Source organism: Thamnophis elegans, chromosome 10, assembly GCF_009769535.1.
Source record: "Thamnophis elegans isolate rThaEle1 chromosome 10, rThaEle1.pri, whole genome shotgun sequence".
NCBI classification, from domain to species: Eukaryota; Metazoa; Chordata; class Lepidosauria; order Squamata; family Colubridae; genus Thamnophis; species Thamnophis elegans.
This window is the reverse complement of record NC_045550.1, coordinates 56,051,099-56,068,607: the sequence shown is the minus strand read 5'-3', so window position 1 is coordinate 56,068,607 and position 17,509 is coordinate 56,051,099. Positions and strand designations below refer to the sequence as shown.

Genomic DNA, 17,509 nt, shown 5'->3' with positions numbered 1-17,509 from the left:
CTCTACTTTACTGCACAACGAGACAAACTTTCTATCTTCAAAATTCTGTCACTTATGCAGTGAGGCTGATTGCCTTCTAAAATTCATTGCCTGCAGAGCTAATAAATCCAGTGATGTCAACCAGATCCAAAACAACAGATTCCATGGTGATTCAAAATGTTCTAAATTAAAACTCCCTGACCATGATCCAAACTGAGTTCAATGCATTTATTCCATTAAACTCACATGTGAGTTGAGCAAAGGCCTCTTATTTGTTTGTTGGTTGGTTTGTTTAAATTTGGGCACCGCCCATCTCCAAGTAACTCTGGGCAGCTTACAATATAATACCACAAGCAAAAACAATATGGGACCTGGCCAGAGGTGAAATTCAAAATTTGCCCCTACCAATTCTGTGGGTGTGGCTTGGTGGGTGTGGCTTGGTGGGTGTGGCTTGGTGGGTGTGGCTTGGTGGGTGTGGCTTGGTGAATGTGGCTTGGTGGGGCATCATGTGACTGAGTGGGTGCGGCCAGAGTGGAAGCACTGCAGAGCCAGGTCCTTCATACCCGCATCCAGCCTGCCGGAATTCGCTGTGCCAGGCTAGGATTCAGGAATGATTCCTGTGGACACTCCAGTCCACGCTGCTGAGGAGGAGAAAAACTGTGGGCGAGGTAGCTAGGTGAGAAGGAAGATTCACCAGGCAGAGGTCAGCTGGGCTACATTGTCGAGGAAAGCAACGGAACCAGGGAGCCACAGCAGCTATGCCTTGGGCGTGACTCTAGGCAGGCAAGGCGTGAAAAGGAGTAAGTGGGAGGGGAGGGGCCAGTCAGTGGTGCGATTTACTGGTTCTCCAAAGTGTGCATAATCGCTGCCTCTGGCTCTATAGAACCTGTCCAAACCTGCTGAATTTCACCCCTGTATCTGGATATAATATAGAAAGAAACCCCCCAAAATAACCAGCACACTCAACAAGGGCCCCCACCTATGTCAACCCAAGACCTGGAAGAATAACTAAGTCTTGAAGCCTTTACAGAATGACAACAGAGGGAGAGCCACATGCAGTTAAGAAAGTTCTCGTTTCAAAGGGCAGGCAAAGCAAGAGCGAAGGTTACATCATTGCATTCTGGATCAGTTGAAGCTTCCAAGAGGTTTTCATGTATGGTGCATTGCTGCAGCTGAGCCTTGAGTCAGAATGGGAATGACTATCTGAAAGCCCCCAAGAGACATATATACTTTCCCCCCCACTTCTGTTCAGTATGTGGCAGCAACAAAAAAAAAAAAGGCCAAGGGAATCCTAGGATGCATTAATGGAGGGATAGAATCAAGATCACATAAAATTCTAGTACAAAGAATTTTTACAAAGCCTTAGTAAGAGTACATTTGGAATAGTGCATCCACCTATGGTCACCACAGTGTAAAAAAGATGTGGAGACTCTGGAAAGAGGGCAGAGAAGAGCAACAAAGATGATTAGAGGACTGGAGGCTAAAACATATGAAGAACGGTTGCAGGAACTGGGTCTGTCTAGTTGAGAAGTGTCAAACTCAAGGCCTGGGGCCTGGATCTGGCCTCAGGAGCCCGTTTTTACTACAGAGCGCTTAGGGCCCCACGGGTGCCCCCGACACAAATGACATTGAGCTGGCCACACCCACCTTGGCCACACCCACCCTGGCTCCCTGAGGACAAACACAACCCTGATATCGAGCTTGACATCCCTGATCTAGTCTAATGAAAAGAAGGACTAGGGGAGACATGATAGCAGTGTTCCAATATTTGAGGGCTCCTACAAAGATGAGGGAAGGTCAACCTATTTTCCAAATCACAAAAAGGCAGGACAAGAAACAATGGATAGAAACTAATCAAGGAGAGAAGCAACCTAGAACTAAGGCGACATTTCCTAACAGTGAGAGCAATCAACCAATGGAACAGCTTTCCTTCAGAAGTTGTGGATGCTCCATCACTGGAGACAACCATTTATCTGAAATGCTATAGGGTCTCCTGCTTGAGCAGATAGTAGGACTAGAAGACCTCCAAGGTCCCTTCCTACATCGTATTCTACACTTTATGTCTGATTCTACATACATGCATGCATGCATGCATGCATACATACATACATACATACATACATACATACATACATACATATCAGGGGTGGGTTCCTGCCAGTTCTAACCTCTTCTATAGAAGAGGTTCCAGAAATCTACAGTGCTGTTTAGAACTGGTTCCAGCTTCCTCCCCCCACCCATCCGCACATCATCAAGATGAAGAGCGAGAGGAGGAATTCTGGGAGTTGAAGTCCACAAGTCTTAAAACTGTCAAGTTTGAACACCCTTGGGTTTTTTTTTCCTAAAGTGTCGGGGTGCAAGGGTCTTATAACTTGACAGCTTTAAGACTTGCTGCTTCAAATGCCAGAGTTTCTGAGCCAACATTTTGGTTGCTAAGCAAGAGCGTTGTTAAGTGAGTTTCACCACATTTTACAAGTTGGCCACACCCACCCAGTCACATGACTGCCAAGCCACTCCCACCAAGTCACATGGCTGGCAAGCCACTCCCACCCGGTCACATTGCCAGAAAGCCACTCCCACAAAGCAGGCCACACCTACAGAAGAGGTTCTTAAAAAAATTGAAACCCACCACTGATACATACATACATACATACATACATACATACATACATACATACATACATACATACATAATATATATGTATATCTAAGCTTAATACATCTTCTTCAAAAGCTGTTTGGCTACAGGGCTGACCAAATGATTTACTGATAGAGGATAGTGTTTAGCTTCAGAGAAAATAAAAAATAATTGAAAATCTATTTCATATGGTAGAGCTATTCAAGAGAGACAAGAAGAAAGCATTCTGGAAAGACAGGCCAAATAATTGCATTTGGAGTTTGATTTGCATAGTTCTCTTAACTCAGATGTATGGGTGTGCATAAAGTAATAACAAATATGTGATACAGAGAAAAATGAATTATGGCTGTCACTGGAAGCTTGTAATGTTATTTATTAGCATTTCGTTCCACAAGAGTACCAAAACATCGCTCTTCGTTATTTTTGTTGCTGTTTGTGGGTTTTTTAGAATGTTGGTAGGAGATGTTTTAACATGTATAATATTCATCTATCACCTTTCAGTTACACGTTTTCCATGTGATGGTGGATGCTACATAAAACTAGACCATGTTTGCTACCTTCTGAAAAACTTTGGGCGAACAAAAATATTAAAAGCTGCTGTGCATTGAGTCAGACTGTGAGTCCTCCTCATAGGGTTGATGGAGACACAACAAATCTCCAGGATTTCAAGCAGTTTTCTTCAGATCTGAAAAATGGGAACAGCCTATTAAGCAAAGAGAAAAAAAAACTTCATTTAAACAACATACCCGTAGGGTTGACAGCAGCTGTACCACAGCTGGTTTTGTGGCAAGAAAGTCCAGTTGTCTCCCGAAAAAGCACCTTTGGGAAAACCATGATCTGGATGACTGAGAATCTCTACAGACTTTACAAGTTTAGTGTTCACCAATGACAATTGCAAAAAGGGTCATAATTCACATGACTGATCCTTTCTGCAACCATCACAACTTAAAACCATGATGCGCAGGTTTCATTAAGGTCGTAAATCAAGGATTACTTGTAATGTGCATTTATTGTATCTTTGACTGGACTTACAAATTCAACCATGTTGGTACCAAGTTGAGAACAGTTTCACGGCCACGTATCAAAGGCATAGGTTATTTTATTTTTATTATTTGTCAAGCATGTATAAGATAACAGATATAAGTATAAACATGACTATGAATACATGAAATGGATGCGAATAAATGGGGACATTAGGACAGGGATAGTAAGCACTTTGATGCACTTATGATACCCCTTACAGACCTCTTAGGAATGGGGTGAGGTCAACAGTAGAGAGTCTACTTGTTGTAGACCATTGTGGGGGTTTGGGGAAGAAACCACAGCGTCAGATAGTGCATTACAGTCGTGACCCGTCAAAAGCGCGAACGTCATAAGCGCGCCGACAACACCGCGGCGCTAAAACTGCGATTTCAAAAGCGCGCCGACAACAGCGCACCGACAACAGCGCGCCAACAGAAGCGCGATTTCATTTAAGGTAAGATTTACAGTTAGGTTTAGGGTTAGGTTTAGGGTTAGGTTTAGGGTTAGGTTGAGGGTTAGGTTGAGGGTTAGGTTGAGGGTTAGGTTGAGGGTTAGGTTGAGGGTTAGGTTGAGGGTTAGGTTGAAGGTTACGTTACAGCACGCTTCTGTCGGCGCACTTTTGTCGGCGCGCTTTAGGGCTAATTAGTCGCTCATTCGTCGCGCGGTTTTGTCACCGCGCTTTAGACACCGCGGTTTAGTCAGGCACGCTTTTGTTGTGCGCGCATTTGTGGTGGAACCCATTACAGTCACTGACCACTCTGTTGCTGAAGTCATATTTTCTGCAATTGAGTTTGGAGCAGTTTACGTTAAGTTTTTTATTGATTGTGTGCTCATGTATTGTTGTGGTTGAAGCTGAAGTAATAATTGACAGGTAGGACATTGTAGCAGATAATTTTATGTACTACACTTAGGTCAGACTGAAGACCTCATGTTAACCTCACATTCTTATATTGAGCCTTTAGCCATGTGGCATGTATGATTATGGAATCAAAATTGTACAAGCAATGTAACAGAGGAAAAGTGAATAAGAGTTAAGGACACATTCAGACAATCCATATCTGATTAATTTTAAGAAGATAGGGAGCAGTCTTATATGATGTCAGATTGTTGATCCCTGTAATCTTCTGGTGTCAGAAAAGTATTTCCGGAAACTGTAGATACTAAGGTTTCATTAGTATCTTCTACCTGTTGATTAAATCCTTTACAAAATAAACAAACAGAACTAAACCATTTAGAAAAATTGTTCTCTTGCGAAATTAACATTGGGTCAACATTTCTCAATTCTACGCTGTACCATCTGGTTTCATTATAGAGAGAAATGTTTTAATACATGGCATAGGTCCTGTTTAAATTTTAATGTACTGTCAGCAAATAACCACAGTTTTTGTGAGCGTTCAAAATACTTTGGACTGATGCTATCCCCCAGATGCATTTAGAGAAAGGAAAACATTTAACTATAGGCTAGTGGAGGGATTTAGGGATTTAAAAAAAAACATTGTTTAGCCAGCATTTCTTAAATTCTCATCAATGGGGTCTACTCTAACTTTAGAGTTAATCTCCTGTCCCAAAGGTTTTATACCCTATTTAAAATTGTTATGTTTCAAAGAATCCTTTCCCAGTTTTCCCTCTCAGAGTGGAGCAATGATTTGGAGAGAAAGATCAACTCTTCAGTTTTTTCTTAGATTCACATGCTACCAACGTAATCGCTTGCTAAAATGGGGATGGGGGAATATACATCAATTGACATATAAGCCACAAGTCCCCAATCCCCAGGCCAAAACCCAGGACCAGGCTGTGGCTCAACAGAAAGCAGGCCACGCAAGCAGGGGATGAGCGTGCAAAACTCCACTTGCCAAGTGGCAGGCACGCATAATTTAAACATCAGTCTACTGAAATCATTTTGACCACGTCTCTAGCTTGTGCAATCTTTCATGCAACTGTCCTAGTTTTAGGCACTTAACAGTTTTTTGCAACATGTACTTGTTCTAAAACATTCACATCCTGGACGTTTCCCACATAATCAGATGGACTTTCCATCTGATATTGGTAACGCCTAACATTTTCATAAGTTTTCTTTACATCACCTTTGCTTTGATATTGCTTTGAATTCTCCTGCCACTACTTTTCTATTTTATACAACGTTGAGTGTTATTTCCAATCTGGATTAACCAAGCACCATATTTTTATGAAGAATGAGAACAGAAGTAAGAAGGCCCAATCGCTAGCACCTGTTCTGTCCTAGGATTCCCCAGCCCAAGAAGCAGACTCCTTGTCCAACAAAACCCCTTTTTATTAAGTTACTGTGAATTGCTCTCATTCACATCCAGCACTTTCAAGGGTGAATTTACAGTCACAGACCTTATCTGGCTTGGAGAGCTGCCAGTCCGATATCTTCAAAATGCAACGCTGTACTTGGCAAGAAGTCTCTGAGAGTCACGAACCAATTAAGCAAACTAATTGTCTCTTGCAAACTCCACTCCCCTTTCACTCCTCTTTATTCCCTATGGGAGGGGCCATTCACCGTCCACCTGTGCCTTTACGAGTTGGCTCTCATTCCTTAGCTGTTCCCTTCTCCTGGCAGCTCTGTGCATGCGCACATCAGGAACAGGTGTTCTTCTGCCCCACTGATATCTGACTGCGAAGGCAGCTGATAACTGTCAGACAGCCTTGGCCCCATCTCTGCCTCCAACACAGAGCCCTCATCAGAGCCTTCATCAGAGCCTTCCCCAGACTCCAGGACTGGCCCACGTTCCTCCCCAACCTACTCACTGTCTTTGTTTGTGGGCCACAACAGCACCAAGGCATTTTAGTTTGAAATTTGTTATGTTGAAGACTTTCATCTACTGGAGATGTAATATAATATAATATGGATTCCCATGCCTTCAGATTCTGGATCTAATACTCCACTTGTTAGTAACATGATCAAACAATTTTATCCCTCTGAGTTTCTTCCATTTTTTTTGCTCAGGACTCCATTGACGTTTGTTAACCAGTTTAAACCGAAGTCTGTTTTGCAAATAATTATCTTAAGATACTGCTTTCTATAAAAGGGCAAAATAATATTTGGAAGAATATCTTAATATTCTCAATTTATCACAGACAGAGCCAATCTAGTTAGTCCAATCTTTCTCATAATAAAAATTATTGAAATTTGAAATTGAAATTTAATGAATTTATATGCCGCCCAATCCCGAAGGACTCCGTGTGGCTTACAGAATACAATTCTAAAAAAATAAAAATTAAAAATAGAGAAGAAGAAACAGATTTAAAAGAAACACGTCATGCACTCAATGTAGGTGGGGCTGGACCTCGTTCATGAGGTCAACAGCCCCAGGCCTGCCAGAATAGCCAGGTTTTAGTGGCCTTTCGGAAGGCTGAGAGAGTGGGAAGGGTCCGGATCTCTGTGGGTAGATCGTTCCATAGGGTCGGAGCAGCTACAGAGAAGGCCCTCCCCTGAGGAGTTGCCAGCCGGCATTGACTGGTCGACGGCACTCGTAGAAGGCCCATCCTGTGAGATCTTATCAGCCGTTGGGAGGTATGTGGCAGGAGACGGTCTCGCAGATATCTGGGTCCTAGGCCATGTAGGGCTTTAAAGGTGATAGCCAGCACCTTGAAGCGCGTTCGGAGACCGATAGGGAGCCAGTGCAGCTCGCGGAGGATAGGTGTAACATGGGTGTATCTTGATATACCCGATATCGCTCGCGCGGCTGCATTCTGGACCAGTTGTAGTCTCCGAACACTTTTCAGGGGCAGTCCCATGTAGAGCGCATTACAGTAATCAAGTTTTGAGGTGACGAGGGCGTGAGTAACCATTTGAAGTGCCTCCCGGTCCAGGTAGGGCTGCAACTGGTGCACCAGGTGAACCTGGGCAAAAGCCCCCCCTGGTCACAGCTGACAGATGATGCTCTAGTGTCAGATGCAAGTCCAGGAGGACACCCAAGTTGCGGACCCTCTCTGAGGGGTGTAAAATTTCACTCCGCAGGCTTAAAGATGGAATATCTGGACTGTCCTTGGGGGGCAACATCCATAGCCACTCAGTCTTGTCAGGATTGAGCGACAGAGCCAATCTAGTTAGTCCAATCTTTCTCATAATAAAAATTATGAGGGGAAAAGAGGCAGATAAACCTTTGTAGGCATGGAAGGTCCATGGAATTTCCTGCATTAAGTAAAAGATGAAATGGATTAAATCCTCACATTAAGTATAGGGTTTAAATTATTCCACAATGAAAAGTCAGCTAGGTTTGCATTTGAACCTTACTTAACACTGTGTGTGTATGTCTCTGTGTGCATATGCATCCCTTTGTCAGTGTTGACTCTTGATGATTGCCTGGTCTGGACAAATCACTGAGCTGGAAGGATTTCAGTGTCGGATACATTTGCAAAAATATTTGTTTTGCTTTTAAGAAGACTGACCCTGTCTAACATAAACCAGCCTCTTGCATTTGTTTTCTCCAGAACAAACCCATGAAAATTAACTTGCAATATGAAGGAAGGCAAATTAAGCTTTGTACTTCGCACACTAAAGCTCTTTCACTCTTGTTTGTCCTCTGCATTAAAGCTGCTCCTTTCCCCTCCTCCGCATATCTTGTAAACAAAATTGTAGGCTATTGGTTTTCACAGGGGCCTCTTGAGGCAATGCTGTCAGGGCTTAAACGTGGTCTGGGCAGACCTTGAACAATCATCTGGATAAGCCTTAAAACTCTCAAATGAACAAAAGTAGCTTACAGATCTAAGCTCTAAAGTGTCGGGTCTAACATATTCTTCCAGGAAACAAAAGGAAAAAGGGGTTAAGAGCTGTAGAAGAGCTCCTCTTGAGGTAATAAAAGAATAATTTTGAAATGGAAACAAAAAAAACCTCCTAGAAGATAATTTGTTGACATTATCTATCATTGGGTTATGCGTCCCTGTGTGTTTACCTCTATCAGAACACAGCAGGCTTTGACAGTGGAAAATGTGTGGCTAAGCTATTGCTTACCAAAAATCTGGTAGGAGGGAAATCAATAGAGCTATTATCAACTGTTGACAACAGCTTGAAAAAGCAATAATCACCTTTAAAATCTTTTGCGAGAGGCCCAGCGATCAGCCAGTTCGTTAACCTGTCTCTAAGTAAGTTTATTGTAAAAATGATACACATAACCCCCCCCCCCACCCTCTACCCCCCCCCCCCCCCACACACACACACTTTGGACTTGGTGAGTCTGTGGTAGCTAATGTTTGGTTTTTAACAAAGTGTTTCTTTCTTACTGGGAGAGTACTGTGACCCAGGGCAAATAAGAATAGAATAGAATGGAGTGGAATAGAATAGAATAGAATAGAATAGAATAGAATAGAATAGAACAGAACAGAACAGAACAGAATAGAATTCTTTATTGGCCAAGTGTGATTGGACACAGAAGGAATTTTTATGCTCTCAATACATAAAAAGACAAGATACATTCATCAAGAATCATATGATACAATACTTCATGATAGTCATAGGGAACAAACAAATAAGCAATCAGGAAACAATATCAATATAGATTATAAGGATACAAGCAACAAAGTTACAGTCATGCATACATGTCATGCTGCAGAATTGTCTGGGATTTCAAGGAAAGAGGGGGAATGTAGTTGTCATTACCTATGTATGTTTGCTTATTGGAATATCAGGATTCTCTTGTATCAAATTCAGAATTGTTGGAAAATCTTCATGTACAGGTACCCCTTGACTTATGCCCACAGTTGAGACCAGAATTTCTGTTGCTAAGCAAGACGGTTTGTTAAGTGAGTGGCACCTCATTTTGTCACAGCAACCTTTTTGCCATGGTTAAGTGTATCACTGCGGTTGTTAAGGGAAATGCTCAAGCAAACCCACACACACCCTTTTGAGGCTTTCTTTGGGGGGTGGGAAGCTGGCTGGGAAGGTCAGAAATTGGGACTTGTCTGAATAGGTAGGAACCTACCTCTGATGTGACCTTACTAAATGGTTCCAGGATCCTGCAAATGTCATAAAGACATGCCGGTTGTCAAAAACCAAAATGTTGATCATGCGATCATGCAGTGATGTGAATTCTGTTCGTGTGACCTTGCAATGTGAAAAATGGCCACAAGACACTTTTTCAATGTCATTGTAACTTTGAATAGTCACTAAACAAATGGTTGTAACGGGTGGTCTACTTGTAGAGCCAACATTCATGTAGTCCTTGGCCTATGACCATAATGGAAAGCAATCAATCAATCAGAATAGACCTGGAGACCTTATATCATTTCAGATAGATGACTGTACAGTTTTTTCTTCTTTAAAAACCTCCAGTGATGAAGCACCTAGAACTTCCACAAACTGCAAACAAAGCAACAAAGATGATTAGGGGACTGGAGACTAAAACATATGAGGGAAGGTTGCAGGATCTGGATATGTCTAGTCTAATGAAAGGAAGGACTAGGGGAGACATGATAGCAGTGTTCCAATATCTCAGGGGTTGCCACAAAGAAGAGGGAGTCAAACTATTCTCCAAGGCACCTGAGGGTAGAACAAGAAGCAATGGGTGGAAACTAATCAAGAAGAGAAGCAACTTAGAACTGAGGAGAAATTTCCTGTCAGTTAGAACAATTAATCAGTGGAACAGCTTCCCTCCAGAAGTTGTGAATGCCCCAAGACTGGAAGTCTTTAAGAAGATGTCGGATAGTCATTTGTCTGAAATGGTATAGGGTTTCCTGCCTAGGCAGGGGGTTGGACTAGAAGACCTCCAAGGTCGCTTCCAACTCTGCTATTGTATTGTATTGTATTGTATTGTATTGTATTGTATTGTATTGTATTGTATTGTATTGTTCCCCTGGTTAATTGTTCTCACTGTTAGGAAGTTTCTCCTTAATACCAGGTTGATTCTCTCCCTGATTAGTTTCCATCCATTGTTTCTTGTCCTACATTGTTTTGTACTGTGGTGACCAAAACCGGATACACTGTTCCAGGTGTGGCCTTACTAAAGCTTCATAAAGCGGTACTAACACTTCACGTGATTTTGATTCTACACCTCTGTTTATACAACCAGGGATTGCATTCGCTTTTTTGGTTGCTGTTGCACACTAGGTCACCATAGTTGAAAGTCAAGTGCCCAAACCTGATTTTTGCAACATTTTTTGCAACAGTCATTGAAACAAATGTGTCAGTCATAAATTGATTCTCACGGCCTGTAAGCAAACCTATTGCCTGCAATGGGCAGGGAAAATGGGTAGGGGGAAAAAAATCATAAATTATAGTCACCTGACTATAGGATGCTGAAAATAACCTTAAATGCAGGCTGGCTGCTAAGCATCGAAAATGTGATCAGGTGACCACATAGAGGCGATCAAAGCGTTGACACTTCAAATCATGGGCCATAAGTATCTTTAGTACTTACGTTGTAATGGTTGAACCTGCTAAGCGACAAGTTGTAAGTCAAGGACTATCTGTACTCCCCCAGAGTTAGATGTTAAAAGGTTCCACCATATGATGTCACTTGAGGTCTTTGACCTAAACATTTGTTTGCTGTTTTCGAAGGAGCGTCATTCTGAACCCTGCCTATTTCCGCAACCATCTTCGTCAAGCGGCCGTCTTCCGGTGCTTAGAGCGATATTCTGAAGCTGCAAGGTAGGTTTGTACCCCTGATTCATGGGGAAGCTTTCCTGCCTCAATTTCCTTTCCTCCCTCCCACCTCCCCTTTTTTATCCTTTTTGCAATCTGCAAAAGTTAGAGAAGACAGTAGAAATAGCCATTGCCACATTGGGTCACAGCAGGGGTGGGATTTTAAATTTTTAGCATGGGGTTCGCTGGGTGGGCATGGCCATGGTGGGCATGGCCTAGTTAGCCTCCTGCACCACGTCTGGGGGGGGTCGTTTTTGCCCTCTCGGGATTCCAGAGGCTTTTCTCAAGCCTCCAGGAGGGCGAAAACGGCCTCCCCAAGCTCCAGAGCCCTCTAGAGGCTGGAAGTGGGCCCATTTCTGATCTTCCTGAACTTCTGGTAGGCCCGTTTTTCATCCTCCCCAAGCCTCCACGCGCACCTTGCATTTACCTGCATCCAAAACAGGACACATGGGGACTTCTGGGAGGGGAAAGGTGGGGTGGGCAGAGCAGCCAGGAGTGAGAGTTGGGGGTTCTCTGAACTGCACAGAATCTTAGCTAGAGGTTCTCCCGAACCCCTGCAAACCCCCCCAGAAGGCCACCCCTGGGTCACAACCTCCATCCCAACCTTCTGGTTTTCTCCCTTTTCCCAATAATAGAGCCTTTCGTATACCTTGGGCTCCAATGTCTAGAACAGTGTTTCTCAACCTTGGGGACTTTAAGTCCTGTGGACTTCAACTCCCAGAATTCCCCAGCCAGCACACCTTCTGGTTTTCTCCCTTTTCCCAATAATAGAGCCTTTCGTATACCTTGGGCTCCAATGTCTAGAACAGTGTTTCTCAACCTTGGCGACTTTAACTCCTGTGAACTTCAACTCCCAGAATTCCTCAGCCAGCACACCTTCTGCTTTTCTCCCTTTTCCCAATAATAGAACCTTTTGTATACCTTGGGCTCCAATGTCTAGAACAGTGTTTCTCAACCTTGGCGACTTTAAGTCCTGCGGACTTCAACTCCCAGAATCCCCCAGCCAGCACAGCTGGCTGGGGAATTCTGGGAGTTGAAGTCCACAGGACTTAAAGTCGCCAAGGTTGACAACCACTGGTCTAGAATATGAAGATAGTTGAAGGGGAGTTCTCAAGCCAGGGATGGGATTACATTAACTGCTTGGCTTCAGGTCTATCAAACTCTGGGCCAGGAATCTGTTAATTTGTGGAGGAGGACAAGAGGAAGAAACAGGCCACTGAAACTACTAAGGGTTCAAAAGTTATTTTCCCCTCTCTCGCTGGCCACGAGCAATCGGCAGCTTTGTATGGCTTTGTACTTGCCCTCAATAAAGATTCTTATTTAGTTGAGACCTACAGGGTGAGCCTCCTGCCAAGTCTAATCAAGCAATGGAGCTAAGGTTGCAGGGAAGTGTCAAGTGATCTGTGATAAGCTGCCAAGTTCCAGTCATGGAAGCCTGACATATAAATCCACAGGGGCAGCAACTTTGGCCCATGTTGGGAATGCCTGGTGCACAATACTGTAAACTACTGAAGTCAAATACGAAAAGGAAAGAGGAAACTTTTAATTAACAGAGGAGTTTTACAGCAAATTGCAATGAGGGCCCCGTTGGGACACTGGAACGAACATGGAAGCCTGGTCCTCAACTTACCACCGCAATTGAGCCCAAAACATCTGTTGTTAAGTGAATTTTGTGCCATTTTGATGACTTTTCTTGCCAAAGTTGTTAAGAGAATTTTAAATTGTTAAGTGAATTGGCTTCCCGCATTGACTTTGCTTGTCAGGTGGTTCCAAAGGGGGATCACATGACCCTGGGAAACTGCCACCATCGTAAACGTGAATCAGTTGTCATGTAAATCACATGACCGTGGGGAGGCTACAATGGTGATAGGTGTGAAAAATGGTCATAAGCCACTTTTTTCAGTGCCGTTGTACCTTCAGACAGTTACTAAAGGAACTGTTGTAAGTCGAGCGACAGCATCTTTGACCATGCTGGGAATGTCTGGTTTACAGTAATAGCAACAGCACTTTGACTTATATACCGCTTCACAGTGCTTTACAGCACACTCTAAGCAGTTTACAGAAAGCATTTTACCAAACTAGTAAAAGCAGGTGTTTATTTCCTTGCTGATTTGCTTCTTCCCAAGATGCATTTATTGGCTACAGAAGAGCTCAGGACTCAGGCCTTGACACCACTGCATCTTCAAATGACAATAGCAATCGCATTTAGACTTATATACTGCTTCACAGTGCTTTACAGCCCTCTCTAAGCGTTTTACAGAGTCAGTATATGGTCCCCAACAATCTGGGTCCTCATTTTACTGATCTCGGAAGGATGGAAGGATGAGTCAACCTTGAGAGGCTCAGGATCGAACTCCTGGAGTGACCAGTGAGTTAGCCCTGCAGTACTGCATTCTAACCAGTGTACCACATGGATCTTGTGTGTGAATACAGTAATCTACTGTATACACAAAGAAGTCAAATAGGAAGTGGAAACTTTTAATTAACACAGGAGTTTTACATCAAACCTCGGTTACAATTGGCAATGAATGAACCATTGGGAGACTGAAAGAACAGGTTAGGGATAGATCATCTTCTAGGAGAAAATCTATGCAGTCATTAGGAATAAAAAACAACATGATGGTCCATAATCAATTTGCAACACACAAATGCTGGTGGAAGTTGTGTGCCTTGGCCAATTCAGCATGGCTCTTCCTAATAGCATTCAGGAGGATAAGTGGCACCATTGTGTTATCATGTAAGCCCAGCCCTTTTCTATGGACATCCTATTATTAAAGGTAAAGATTCCCCTCGCACATATGTGCTAGTCATTCCCGACTCTAGGGGGCAGTGCTCACCCCCGTTTCAAAGCCAAAGAGCCAGCGCTGCCCAAAGACGTCTCTGTGGTCATGTGACTGGCATGACTAAACACTGAAGGAGCACAGAACCCTGTTACCTTTCTCACCAAAGGTGGTTCCCTATTTTTCTGCTTGCATTTTTACATGCTTTTGAACTGCTAGGTTGGGAGAAGTTGGGACAAGTAATGGGCGCTCACTCCATTACATGGCGCTAGGGATTCGAACCGCTGAACTGCCGACCTTTCTTGATTGATAAGCTCAGCATCTTAGCCATTGAGTCACCATATATGTTAAATGGGGCCCAACTTGTTCTGTTATATTACAGAGCTGTTTTTCTATTTCTGATTAAAGAAACAAAGAATTATGAATTTCTTAAAGTTATATCCTAGGCTTAATGGAACTATGCCCTCATTTTATTCTCCCAACAACAATTATGGGAGTTTCCTCAAACTGAAAGCGGGCAGGCCCAAATCTTTCATTGTCGTATTTCCAAGGGTAGATTTGAATCTAGGTCTCTACTATGCTCATCCTCCACTTTAAACAGCTGGTAAAGAAATCAAGACAATTCCACCTGCACTTGGTTGCAAAGTGGGAATATATATTTCTTGAAACTGATTTCTTACACATTTTTTATTATGTACAACATTTCCATGGGAAAAAAGAGGAATATATTTCTCAACTAATTAAAATGTTTTAGTGGGTGAATCTTCTTTCTTGTTATTAATGAATGAATCAATTACATTCAATGAAATGCACATAATGTCAGTCCCAGTTGTTCCTTCCAAGAAAAGCTCTCTGCTTCTCCATTCCCAAATGGTCTGTTTTTCTTTTGCATCTGACATTCAACTTGAGTGGTTTCGGTCTCCCTACGATATCAGGGAGAAAACATCAGAGCTTCCACAAATATGCTGATGTTTCTCTCTTGCTGTTTGTGCCTCCATTTTCAGGTAAATAGACATAGAATTAGGTAGCATCTTAGAATCATAGAATAACACAATTGGAAGGGACCTAAGAAATCTGCTGGTCCAACTCCCTGCTTGAGCAAGAAACCCTATATACCAGTGATGTGTAACCTTTTTTGTCGTTGTGTGCCGAAAGTAAGCGTCTGTGTGATAGCATGCATACACGTATTCCTGCACCCATAATGCAATGTGTACACGACACCCACCTGTGCACTCCATCCCCCCTGGATGCACCTGTGACTCCCCCCATCCCATTTTTGCCTAGCAGCCCCCCCCGAAGCCTCCTGGGAGCAAAAACCGACCACAGGGGGCACCCCCAGCCCCCGTGCATGCCCGTTCATCTCCCACATGCACCCCGCCCTTGCTCATGCATGGCAAAGATCCCAAAATCAGCGGGAGGCATGTGCACATGCGCAGCCGAGGTGGCGCAGTGGTTAAATGCAGCACTGCAGGCTACTTCAGCTGACTGCAGTTCTGCAGTTCGGCTGTTCAAATCTCACCGGCTCAGGGTTGACTCAGCCTTCCATCCTTCCGAGGTGGGTAAAATGAGGACCCGGATTGTTGTTGGGGGCAATATGCTGACTCTGTAAACTGCTTAGAGAGGGCTGAAAGCCCTATGAAGCAGTATATAAGTCTAACTGCTATTGCTATTACCCTCAGGGACAAGTAATGGGAGCTACCTGTAGCCACCTGCCCTATATTATTCAGACAAATGGCTGTCCAGTCTTCTTTGGAAAGCTTCCAGTAATGGAGCATGCTAAGTCCTTGACTTGTGAGTGGTCCTAACCTCCTTGACTTATGACCGGTCGCAAGTCCTCGACTTATGATTGACCGCCGGCAACAACCTAGCCGCGCCTGATTGGCTAAGACGCGGCAGGCTGAGTGTGGGCTGCCAGAGGCACTCCTATTGGTCGCCCTGCTTGACAGCTCCCGTATAAATAGCTGTCAAGCAGGGCGAGGTGCTGAACTCTCTCTGTAGATAGTTAACTGTTGCTGTTACTCAATAAATAGCTGTTCGCTTACCTCAGCTGCCTCATGCCTCATCTGTTCCTGTGAACCTCAACAGAGCACTCACAATTTCTGAAGGAAAGCTCATCTTCAAGTCCAGCTCATTTTCTGAAGCCATCTCATCTTCAAGGCTAACTCGTGCTGTTAGGGCATTTTTAGGACTAAACAACTTTATTAGGACAAAAAAAAATACTCCTAATAAAGTTGGTTGGCATTGAAGATGCCATCAGAGTCCACACCTCCTTCATTCTCCTAGGCCTATGTTTTTCAAACTTGACAACTTTATGATGTGTGGACTTGCTTAGACTGACACAATTCTTCGTTTCCCATTTTCATCTAGCACCCGGGTTTACCCTGAAAAGGAGGGATTGCTTAATTAATACAGAAAGGCTAATGCTCATTGTTAAGAAGAAAGGCTGGATTTCACTTTTGAAGGATCTTTCTCATTTCTTCTACAGTGGTTTAGCCTTTCATGGCTATGCATCAGTCAGGTAGTGGTGAGCTTTTGAGCTCCATGGACTTGCTCTCGTTTTCTCGGGTGCTGACATTTTGAAGGCAGCTGTGGTTGGCGTCTTCAGAGATGGAATGAGCTGCTTTGCGGTGCATCTCTGAACAACTCACAGGCACAAAAACAGGAACTGAGTAGCTCTTGTATTTGTACCTGGCAAGCTGATTTTAGTCCTTATTTCAAGAAAAAGCAGTCATAACATTGGTTTGAAAAGGAAAGCTATTCCTCAAAACCACTGTATTTGAAAACATTTGCATCTGTCTCCAGCTGTATTTCTGAGTTTGCCAAATGTTTGCTAAAACATCTGTCGGCACAGATATCGAAAATCCTTAATATTAGCATGCCGATTTCTTCAGTCCAAAAACATGGCATGTTTGCATGTGTGTATAAGCACAGAGATATGTACACAGACTAATATCAGGGGTGGGCTTCAGAAATTGCAGCAATGGGTTCGCTGCCCCATTGCTGTGTGGGTGTGGTCATGGTGGGCGTGCCCTAGTCAGCCTCCTGAACCATGGCGGGAGCATTTTTCACCCTCCCCAGGCCCCGAAGCCTTTCCTTGAGCATCTGGGAGGGCAAAAAGTGCTTTCCCCAGGGTCTGGAGACCCTCTGGAGGCCGGAAACAGGCCCATTTCCAAACTTCCGGAACTTCTGGTAAGTCCATTTTCTGCCCTCTCCAGGCTCCAGAGGCTTTCTTTGAGTCTCCGGGAGGGTGAAAACTGCTTTCCCCAGGCTCTGGAGGCCCTCTGGAGGCCAGAAACAGATCCATTTGCGGACTTCCGGAACATCCATTAGGCCCATTTTCCCCCCTCCCCAAGCCTCCGTGAGGGCTCTGCACTTACCTGGCATGATGAACAGGCCACATGGAGACTCCTGGGAGGGTCAGGATGGAGTAAAGGGGGCGTGGCCAACCAGGGGTGGCATTTAGGGGTTTGCTGAACTGGGCCGAATCCT

General features: G+C 43.8%; 1 protein-coding gene across 1 annotated transcript in view; it reads left to right on the top strand.

Annotated features, from left to right (window-relative positions):
* SPATA16 (spermatogenesis associated 16) overlaps positions 1-17,509 on the top strand; it is a 207,455-nt gene that overhangs the window by 60,497 nt on the left and 129,449 nt on the right. Inside the window, exon 3 of the mRNA XM_032224818.1 lies at positions 11,157-11,246. Coding sequence (XP_032080709.1) covers positions 11,157-11,246 — 90 coding nt within the window. The remainder of the gene's footprint in view (positions 1-11,156; positions 11,247-17,509) is intronic.